At 41.0% G+C, this 11,684-nt stretch overlaps 1 protein-coding gene across 1 annotated transcript in view; it reads right to left on the bottom strand.

Moving 5' to 3' along the window:
• Window positions 1-11,684, bottom strand: part of DISC1 (disrupted in schizophrenia 1) — a 493,957-nt gene that overhangs the window by 328,127 nt on the left and 154,146 nt on the right. The window contains exon 7 of the mRNA XM_006874175.1: window positions 2,729-2,954. Coding sequence (XP_006874237.1) covers window positions 2,729-2,954 — 226 coding nt within the window. The remainder of the gene's footprint in view (window positions 1-2,728; window positions 2,955-11,684) is intronic.

Below are 11,684 nucleotides of genomic sequence, written 5' to 3'. Positions count from 1 at the left end.
GAACCAACTCTGAATTGTTGAGCCAATGTACGTTATGTTTGTGGCTAAGAAGAAACAAGAAACAATGAGAACACAACGAAACACGCAATCTTAGATAGAAACAGCTCTGTGAGAAACCCTCTCTATGCAATTCAGTAAGCTTTTAGAACAAACTGTACTCGTATGAAATGAACACACCCACCCAATATCTGCTAGCTGATTTTGTATTTCCTTTTTTGGTGTTGAATGCTAACCATTATTTACTTCAATTTGTGAAATATTTTTAAATAATTTTATTTCAAATTGTCATTAGTTTCTTGTTTCTTTTTAAGAAAGCATACTTCTTAAACTATAGTAATTGATTCACATAAGAGGGTAAGTAATGCTACAAAATCATAGAAACTTTCTTAAAAATACTAAAATGTGAAGCTATTGTTTCTCGGTATTAGCTCTATCTAGGTCTATACACTTCTCAAGGTGGTGTTTCCATTCCTTTAACCCTCTCCAAAAGGCCAAGGATGGGCAGTGTTTCGTTCTGTTGTGCACAGGGTCGCTAAGAGTTGGTACTGACTTCATGTCACCTAACAACAATGTAACAATCCTTCCCCAAAGAATTCTCTGCTCTTTAATTTACATCACATCAAAATGGCAGTTATAACATTCTTCTGGGACTCAAATTGTATTCATTTGAAATGTTCTTTGAGTTTGGGGTACTAAAAGAAGCCTGAGAGGTAATACTAGGGTTGTAAGGTAGATAGGGGAAGGTTTTCCAATGGAATTCTTATAGAGCAGACCTTGCTACCCTCAAAAAATGAACAGGTACACTGTGGTGATATAAAAAAATTCCTCGGTACAACTTTTCTTAGCAACAGAGTTTTCAGTTTTCTTAAAACCCCTTAATAATAAAGATCTTTTATCGTCCTGTGTCCTTTGAGAAAATATATCAAGATTGTTGTTGTTGTTAAGTGCTATTGAGCTGGTTCTGACTTACAGTGACCCTGCATAGGATTTCACAGGAGCAGCTATTGAGTTTGAACTGTAGATCTTGAGGTTAGCAGTCCAGTGCTTACCCTATTACCCCTATGGAATCCCAAAGCAGCAATCACCTCCGAGTCGACCTCTCTATCTTGAATGTAAGGGGCACAGCAGTCACTGTTTTGATTGGACCTTTTACTGAAGGCTCACTGATGAGACTGAGACAAATGTGTAATGGAGCGAACTTGTCTGCAGGCATACATTGATCACAGAGACATGTTTAAAGATGTTTTTTTTGGAATAAACATGTGTATGTCTGAACTGGAACTCTAGTAACACTGCTTTTTGGCTTAGCCTCATATATTCCATCCATTTTCCAATAAAAAGCATTTATTTAGGGTCCATGATATGTTATTTAGGGCCTCACCCTCCAGCAACTTCTAGTTCCTGGGAAAAATGGAAGGACCAACACACGCCAGAACTTTACATCACCTCACCAAATCCTTACTCTTTAGTCAACCTACGGGATCAGTATAATTCTTCTCATTTTACTGGTGAAAAACAAAATTCCAATTTCTAATTCATTTTAAATCAGAATTTGTCTCTTACTGATTTACTCTGCATATTAGAAACCGAATCATCAGAGATGCATTTTTTTTTTTGTAATTAAAAGAAGTATGTTTTTTCCTGAGTCAGCTTGGACTGAATGAGCATTTTAAGGGACTATTCCTGAGAGTTCAGATCTCAAAATGACCTCAGTTACTCTCACAGAAGTGGGAGAACATGGAGTACTCTAATCTTCATGTCAAGGATCAATTCTATCCCCTCTGTATGTAGGGTTGATAGGGATGGGCAACTTAGACATTGGCTACTTAAAATAGGGGGCTGTAAAGGCATGTAAAGGAGCTCTGGTAGCGTAGTGGTTACGAATCGGGCTGCGAACCTTAAGGTCAGCGGTTCGAAACTACCAGCCGCTCCGCGGGAGAAAGATGAGGCTTTCTACTCCCGTAAAGATTTACACCCTCGGAAACCCTGTACAGGGTCGCTATGGGTCGGACCCGACTCGATGGCACTTAACAACAACAACAAAGGCATGAAGTGACTGGCTTACAAGTTTTCAAGAGAGTTTAGTTTCAGAGTGTGTGGTGGAAGAAAGAGTCCCCACTGAATAGTTTTCATCTTGTCTAGATGGGTCTGGTGGAAACAGATGGGGATAAGATTCTTATGATTCAATAGTGAATAATTTAAATTAAAAAGAACAAAAAAAGTTTTTAAAAACTGCTTTAAGCCCTCCAACACTGAGATACTTTGACTAAGGCCACATTGGCACCTACTATGACATTTCCTAAAGAAAGTCGCTCTCAGAAAAGCTCACACTCAGAAGAGCCTCTGACGGTCCTTTCCCAGTTTACTCAGCACTGGCTTGCATTAGTCTTTGTGCTGGCCAGAAGACGGAGCCGATGGAAAAAAGAAAGATGATTGTTCAAAAATAAAAAGGTTGACAAAGGAGAGATTGCTCTAAATTATCACAAGAGCATTAGCAAAGAAGCAGGACAGGGGAGCAGAAAAATGAAAGATGTCACGTGTGAATAGGAAAAAATTGCGTACAAGAAATGCCACACTATTTGTCAAGGCTACTTCCAAACACATCTTTCAGGAAGGGTCATGTTTTCCATGACACCCTTCACAGTGAGGTTCTCATGAAGCAAAGCATGTAGCGACCGGCCACACGAGGTAGTACGTAACCCTCAGTCAAGAGGTGTCAACCACTTACCATAGGTGGTTTCGTGGTGCTTCAGTTCTCTTCTCAGCTTGTTGTAATCTTCTTTAATAGTTTCCAACTTTCTGATGTTTCCGGAACTCAGTACCAACAGCTTGTTGAGTAGTTCGTCCAGCCCTTCTCTCTCTGAGGCTAATGACCAGATCTCCTCTGTGAGGTCCTTGGCTGTACAGAAATGACTTCCTACAGTACATTGTGGGAGAGAAGGGTGGAAAACAAGCTTTAGAGCATCCACAGATATGAAATTCAGCAGCAGCTAATATAAATGGATTGGCAAAGTGGCAGCATCAATGGTCTCAAGTGTGGCAATAATTGTGAGGTTGGCCCAGGATCAGACAGTGTTTCGTTCTATTGTGCATAGAGCCGCTATGAGTCAATACTGACTCAACACACCTAACAACAACAATGTAAACTAGGGAGTCCTGGTGTGGTGCTGTAGGTAAATGCACCAGACTGTATAACCCTTTGAAACTGTAAGGTCAGTGGTTCAAGCTCACCAGCTGCTCCTTGGGAACCCTATGCAGGGTCGCTCTGGGTTGGAACCAACTCGATGGCACTTAACAACAACAACAACAATGTAAACTAATAGACTGAATAAAATGGGACTAAACTTTGCAATCACATAAGACTTCTTTCTCAACCCTCTGTTGAGGGGACATAGAAGAACACTGACCAACCTTCTTAATCTAGAAAAAACATCAGTCTCTTCATCGCTTTCTTCCTATTATCTTTGTTATATGGGTTCTATTGGTCAATTCTGTGAAATACAACGGCACAAACCTTTACCAGTAAAATTCAAGGAAGCCCGAACCTATCACTCAATTCCAATATCCTGAAACCAGGTATTACCCACTGCCAATGATTCATAATGGCCTTGTAGGATACAGAAGAACTGCCCCACAGGATGTTCAAGCCTATACATTTTTTTGGAAACAGATTGCTGCTTTATCCTGCAGGTGGCTGAGGGGTTTCAACAACTGACCATTAGCAGCCAAGAGCTTTGCTCACTGGGCCTCCAGGGCTCCTGATAAACTGTTAAGTGCCATCGAATTGTTTCTGAATCCTAACAACCCTGGATGGGGTTTCCCGAGGAGTGGCTTCTGGGTTTGAACCGCTGACCTTGCCATTAGCAGCCCAGAGCTTATCCTAGAGCAGCATACCGGACTCCTGATATACAGTATTGAAGCAGAAGGAAACTGGACCATGGAGTAAAAGTGGATTTGAATTCAGATCCTAGTTCCCCTGTTGCTCAGACTGTATGACTTTGAGCAAAGAAAGCAGCATATTTGGGGCAAACGTCATATAAAATATGATTGTATGATAGAGGGCTACAACAGTAAGCATGAAATTCTATCCAGCACTGAGAAAATACATGGCACACTGAATTTAGCAAGGCTGTAAAATATAAGGTCAATATATAAAAATCAATTATTTTCTAAATGCTAGCAACATAGTCACAATTTGAAGATTAATTTTTTATAATAATACTTGTTTAAGATATTAAAAAGCCCAAAATAGAGATAAATGTAAAGAAATATTTGCAAGTCCTCTGTACAGAAAACATTTTTTTTTTTTTTATCTCTCTCTCTTTTTTTGGCTTCTGTTTGCTTGATATGTTTTGTCCTTCATTTTTTTTTTTTAGTTTATTTTTATCTTTGTGTCTAAGGTGTGTCTCTTGTCGGCAAAATGTTGATGAGCCATGTTTTTGTATCTATTCTGCCATTCTCTGTCTCTTGACTGGTGCATTTAGTCCAATTACATTCAATGTAATTATTGAGAGATGTGAATTTCCTACTGTCATTTTGTGTGCTTTTGTGTGTGTGTGTGTGTGTGTGTGTGTGTGTGTGTGTGGGGGGGGGGTGTTGCGGGGCGAATTATTTTTTTGTTCCATATACTTTTCTGTGTTTTGTTCTTTTTGTTTATGGATAGTCTGATTACTTTATGATTATTTTACTATTTACTGTGAATTGAATAAAGGTTTACAGACAAGATCATTAGTCTTACATACTACAACAATCACACATTTTGTTTCATCTCAATGATTGCAATCCCCTTCATGGAACAACAGTTATTCCACTTCCTTCCTGTGGTTCCTAGTTCCATTCCACCTACTTTTCTTCCCTTCTAACCTTTGTCTTGGGTACAAGTTGCCCCTTTAATTGTGAATAATTGACCATTCAGTCATTTACAGTGAGCGTATCTTACTAACGTTGTTGTTCCCCCTATAGGCCCATCGGCTGCTTGGCTGGAAGAAGGTGCGTTCCTTTCCAGACCTGAAGTGTGATGGACAGCCACAGTCGCAGGTTCCCCCAATCTCTTTCTGAACAGTAAGCTCTTCTTCTTCCTTTTACTATCACTCTGAGTTTGTCTTCTAATGTGGTCTCATTCAAGGCAGTTGGTAGTGGTAGCTGGGCACCATCTAGTTCTTTGGGTTTCAGGGTCATGGAGACTGAGGATGGAGAATTCTTCTTATTTTTTTTTAACTTAAATAAATAAATAGAAAGATACACTATATGCCAGTACATAGATTGGAAAATTCAGTATTGAAAAGATTCCAATTTTTTTTGCAAATTGATGTGTTGATTCAATATAATTCCAATCAAAATCTCACAAAGCTATTTTTAACACAAGCTTATTTGAACATTTGTATGAAAAACAAAAAGGCCAAGATAAACCAAAGCAATTTTCAAAAAGGACAAGATTGGAGAACATCTATTACTTTATTTCAGGGCTAACACTACAATAAAACAACGCAGTATGACACTGGAATTTAGAGAGGAAAATCCTTCAGTGAAACAGGATAGTTTGGAAGTATATTCACACTCATATGTTAAATGCTGTTGAGTTGGTCCCGCCTCATAGGGACCCTGTATAGGGTTTCCAAGGAGCGGTTGGTGAGCCTGAACTGATGACTTTGTGGTTCAAACCAACCTTGCAGTCCAGCACATTAACCCACAGTGCCACACCAGGACTCCATCCACACTCATATAGCCAACTGATTTTCAACTAAAGTGCTCAAAGCAAGAATACAAGGGAAAGAAAATATTTTCAAGAAAATGTGCTGGAACAACTGGTTATGTATATGGGGGGGGGATAACTTTAATCAATATCTCAAACAAAACATAAAACTTCTTTTGAAATCCATTTCAGACCTAAATGTAGAAGGTAAAGCTATAAAGTTTCTAGAAAAAGAATACGAGAAAAAATATCTTTCTGACTTCAGAATAGGCAAAAAAAATTTTCATACACACAAAAGAGTAACTATTTTTAATGGATAAATAAAAAAAACCTTTGTTCAAGGGTTAATACAATGGGCATTCATTAGTTAGACATTGGTTACCTAAAATGGAGAGGAGGGGTTCCTAAAGGCACAAAGTGACTGGCTTACTAGGTTTCAAGATGGAGTTTAGTTTAAGAATGTGCCGGGTAAGGTAGAATGCCCCTGAATAGTTTTCATCTTGTCTAAATGGGTCTGGTGAAAAGAGATGGGGGTAAGATTCTTAGGATTCAATAGTGAGTAATTATCATGACTAATTGTAATCATTACAACTGTAAAGGTAGAAGTTTTGTAACATAAAGAGGGGAGTATTCAATCTTACATTCCAGGACCAGAGGACCCTAGGACCATGAAGGGAGAAGAGCACAAGTGGAATGTGGGGCCTTATCCAGAGAAGCAGCGACACGAGAGATGAAGGCAGAGATGAGGAAATGGAGAGAGAGAGCAACTGAGGACTCTAGATTCATGGAAGGAGAAAGGCTATGTGCTGGTGGCCAGGAGGCAGGCTTGCAGACTGTGCCCTTTGGTGGTTTAAACAATTATATATTCCTGAGTGTTTTTGTGTACATAAAAAATAAACAAAAACAACAACAGAAGGAAGAGAAGCAAATACCATTGAATGATGATGCATGGAGGGGACTGTAATCATCGCAATGAAATGAAATACAATAGGATGAGTGTAAAACTGATGTGCTCCCATGTAAACTATCAATCAATTCACAATAAAACTTAAAAACAAAACCCACAAACCTCTGCTCACATGAAGATGCTGCTAAGAAACTGAAGAGGTAGGAACTGATCTATTTTGTACCCCAGGGACTGTCTGTATATATGAAGAGCCTTCAAAAAGTTCATAGAAAGATTCCATTATCGTTCAATCCCATTGTTCCATGAACTTTATGAAGTACTCTCATATGCAGAGTGCATGCCTTTACAGAAGGTTTCCTGGAAATGTGTCCTCAGCATCCCTGCACTAATTTATCACAAGCTCTAGAGACAAGGCCCTTAATAAAACATGAAAGAGATCATTCATTAAAATCCTTGATCCTGAGGAATATGACTTGGGAAAATGTATAACGAGAGATGTCAAAGTTTTATGTATGCAGAATGAGTGTGAATTCCTAAAGAGACATTTAATATCAAACCCAAGCCACGATAAAATGCTACACTGCCCTCAGTTAATATTTTATGAGTGTGTGGGCCTTGGATCCCAACCCCTGATGTGAGTCTCTCTGATTGCAGACTGGTCAGGAGTGCTGTGATGCAAATTCAGGGACTGAAGAAAGAGCCATCAGTGACCCAGCGACCCCAATTTATGTCACTCTAATGGGCCTTTTCCAGTGGCCACGGAAGGATTGGTGCAGAGATGAGCACGCTGCCCTAGCCGCGGATGCTACAAATATGCTGCCTGCTCTTCAGCAAGTGGAAGGTACTATGGGATTCATATACATTATTTAAAGCATCTGCCAAAGTATTTTATTCAACAAATAACACAATTACATACCTTTAGGTATATGCCAAAGTGGAAGCCGAGTTATATGATTTCTAATTTTCCTTATGCTCTACATCTCTGGTTTCAAATATCTGTCCTCTGCTTCAAAGTCCCTTGGAGTAATCAGTTATTCCTTTGCTGAGCTCACTACTGGAGATAACAGTCTTGTCATTCTATAAATTGTCTCATTGAATCTCCCTAACAATCCAGGAAAGAAATCTTATGATGATTTTCTTTAATTTCCAACTGAGGAAACTGAGGCCTTACTTACCAAGGTTATAAAGTTTGAGTTGGGAGATCCCTCATGAGTTTGCTGAATTGGAACTCATTTCTTCCTACCTCCTGATAGGAGCTTATTCTACCACACAGGTCAAACCTAGCACAATCCCCCATACAATGAGAAACTTTCATCCCCACCCTGTGCACTAACCTGGGAGGGGATGCTTTGCACAATCAATGGCCACACTTTCCTGGCCTCACTGGCATTTTTGTTTCTAACAATCATCCTAAATTATTCACTTTCACTTGCCCAAATTTGAGCTGTACTTTCCTGGGGATTACAAATAAAGCTAACATCGCAGTCTTAATTCTAAAGCCTGAAAAGCGTCAAGTCCTACATAATTTGTCCTGTGTGACACAAAGGGAAAGAGAAAAAGCAAATCAAGCTACCTACAGGTCATGGGTTTGTGCTTCCCTAGGCTCCCGAGAAACCAGGAGTTGGAGGATCTCCAAGTTCCAGCACATACAGATAGACAAACCTTGTACCTGTCTGTCAGCGGAAGCACATATGTTGCTACAAATTGTGGACAAACTTCAGGAGAGCTTCCAGACTATGACAGAAGACCAGGAAGAAAGAGCTAGTGATCTACTTTTGAAAATCAGCCAATGGAAACCCTAGGGATCACAACAGTCAGATCCTCAACTGATCATGGGGATGGCTCAGGCCCAATCCACATACCAAACTCAGAAGAAATGGATCTAAAACAAACTCCTCATTTTTGTAAATGAAGACATTGAAGTTTTAAGAATCCTGTTCTTTAATTATTGAATTATTTGTGTGTTAATGTTCCATGGAAACAGGAGAATGGGGGCAAGAAGAGGGGATTGGGTTGGGGTGGGGGAGGAAGAATGCAACAAACTGAGGGAGACCCTAAAACAGCCAATCTAATGCCAAGAAAGCGGTCTCCACCTGGCAGAGGGTTCCAGGCTTCCGAAGCAACTTGGTTGGTTCCTGTGAATTCTAAGGCAACATGGGTAACCATGACAGCCTCAGGAATTGGGCCAGGCAGACTGTAACCTTAGGCACACCTTCCAGGGCACAGAGAAGGCAATTAGAAAAGAGCAAAGTGCTGTTGAAAGATGTGGTCCAGGTCAGCGCCATCTGCAAGATCACAGATGGCCAATGGCTTAGCAGCTATACAGGAATGAAAGGTGTGGATCAGGTAGCATTGTGCATGGTTCACTGTGAATCGAGGCAGACTCAACCGTAGCCAATAACCCATGTCTACGCCTCAGCAAGGAGTCCTGGTGGGGCGCTGCAGATTAATGCATTGGACTGCAAGGTCGGTTTGAACTGCAAGGTTGGTTTGAACTGCAAGGTTGGTGGTTCACGCTCACCAGCCACTCCTTGAAAGCCTATATAGGGTCGCTATGGGTTGGAACCGACTCAACAGCACTTAACAACAACATGCGTCAGTAACAAGTGTCCTTCCCATGTGTAATTGGACCCAGTTTTAGACTCTGGGTTCTGCACTGCTTCTGAGATATAATTGTGGTTGCGGAAGGAAGGCAAATGATGGACCATAGTGGGCTCCAGATTCATCCGTGAAGGTCAATACCAGCTACTTTAGAGAAGGAGATACCCCTTTACCTCAGCCCCCCAACTTCCAAACTGCTTCTACTACCTATAGCTTAACCATGTGGTCAGATCACCAACATCCCACATACTGCTGCTAGTGCGACACTTTCAGATCTGCTGCTGTGGTTAAGGGCCATCATGTCGATTCTGACTCAGCCACCCTGTATAGGGGTTCTGAGGAGTGGCAGGTGGGTTTGAACTGCCAACACTATGGTTAGCAATCCAGTGCTTATCTTACAGTGACACACCAGGACTCTAAAGGGTGTCAAAGGCTCTACTCCCTCTGTCCCCAGGGAGTGTTGTCGAGCTGGTTCTGATACAAAACAACCCTGTACAGGGTTTCCGAGGAGTAGCTGGTGGCTTTGAACTGTTGACCTTGTGGTTTGCTGTCTAGTACTGATCCTACAGCACCAGAAGTCCAGCTCTGTAGCAAGCCAAAGCAATTACTCTCTGAAGCAAAGGCTTGGGGTTTTCAATGAGGGCCCCAAAGACGTTGATAAATCATTTCCTGGGATTGGTGCCCCTTTTAAGAGCAACACTCTGAACTTTGCTCTCACTTGCTTTCTAGGCAGCTCCTTCTATATAATAGACCTGGGGCTTCCTCTTCAAGGAGAGGCCCCGGGGAAAGGAGGCCTGAAGTCAGCAGTTCGGACCAGACTTTCTCCTTGGGTGGCCTTTGTGCCACATCCCACCATGACAGTGACCAGACCTCCAGGGCTGAGGTGTACATGTGTCCAGAGAAAGGAGCTAGCAGGGCTCAGAAGGACAGGAGGCAGGAAACCATCACCAAGGGCACAGGAGGGCAGGACATGGCACAAGCACTGAGGTCAAAGCCCTACCATGCAATAACCCCTCTGCTGCCTGAACACACTAGCCAGGGACCAGCTGCAGTCGTAGGGTACAACTCTGGAAGCTATGTACCAGAAAGTCACTGGAGCTTAATAAAGACACATCCACCTGTATTCCTGGGAAAGATATATTGATTAAGAAAGACAAAACCCTAATTCAGAAGTAAGATTCTGTTCAATCTTCCTTTTTTTCCTTTAGAAAATAGGGCCATAATTCCAAGTAAATGGCATGTAAAGCTATTAAGAGCCAAGCCCCGCATTCACATTTCAATGTTCTACTTGGTTGTAAATAATACGCACGACCGCTCTGGGGACCAAATTGCTCGTTAGCTGCTAGCATTAGTTGCTTAATGATCGGAAGAGCAGAAGCTGCCAATTACTGTGTTCCTTCTTAGAATGCTATTTAAAACCCATACATGTAATTATTTTACCCTTTTGTTAAATTTTTATGATTCTTCTGAAGTTGATGAGCTGTGGGTTCATTCAACCTATAAAACTCAGAGAATACTTTGTGGCCATCATTACAAAGCTGGGCTAAAATTCCTTGTAGCACGAAATACGTGGAGTTGTAGGCTTAACTCCCTGATCTGCCCCCACTTAGATAACTGAATAAACTTAACCAAAGGACACATCCCAGAGCCACAATCTCCCATCTGTTGGGATCCCAGCATCTTTCCCACTCCCTGATACAGCTGTTGTGAAAAAGCAAATAAGATAGCAAATGCAGAATAATGTTTAAAAACATCATGCAAATGTCAAGCTAAGATACTATTCAGACTCTTCCTTTAACCTACTAGTGACTAGATTGTTAAACAGCATCTATCAACTTGTCTCATGGTATCATAAAGATAATTGAAAATATTTAGTACTGTCAAGTTGGTAACCCTGTATAGGGCTTCAGACAGTGACTGATACATTCGAACTGTAGATCTCATGTTAGCAGTCCAGTGCATAATCTACAGCACCACACCAGGGCCCTTCTAAATGAATGCTAGAATTTTATAGCACACTAAGTAAATCCGGACTCCTGCTGGGACGCTGTAGGATAAGCACTGGACTGCAAACCCACCAGGGGCTCCTCAAAAACCCTGTACAGGACTACAATAAGTCGGAATTGACTCGAAGGCACTTAACAATAACAACAACAAATAAATCTAGTCTCTAAACTCTTAAACAAAAGGAAGTGGAAAACTAAACTACAGGATTTAAACAAATGATTTTTTAAAATATACTGTGTGTATATGTATTTTTAAGATTCTTATTCAACCCTTTGTTGTTGTTGTTGTTGTTAAGTGACGTCAAGTTGGTTCCAACCCATAACGACCCTGTATAGGGTTTCTGAGGAGCAGCTGGTGAGCTTGAACCACTGACCCTGAGGATTAAACAAACTTTGCAGTCCAGTGCACCACTAACCCATAGCGACACACCAGGTCTCCACTCAACCCTTTATGCATATATTAAAAAAAAAAAAAAAA

The sequence above is a fragment of the Chrysochloris asiatica genome, unplaced genomic scaffold, assembly GCF_000296735.1.
Source record: "Chrysochloris asiatica unplaced genomic scaffold, ChrAsi1.0 scaffold00265, whole genome shotgun sequence".
Lineage (NCBI taxonomy): Eukaryota > Metazoa > Chordata > Mammalia > Afrosoricida > Chrysochloridae > Chrysochloris > Chrysochloris asiatica.
Note: the sequence above shows the minus strand (reverse complement) of the source record. Positions and strands in the feature narration are given on the sequence as shown.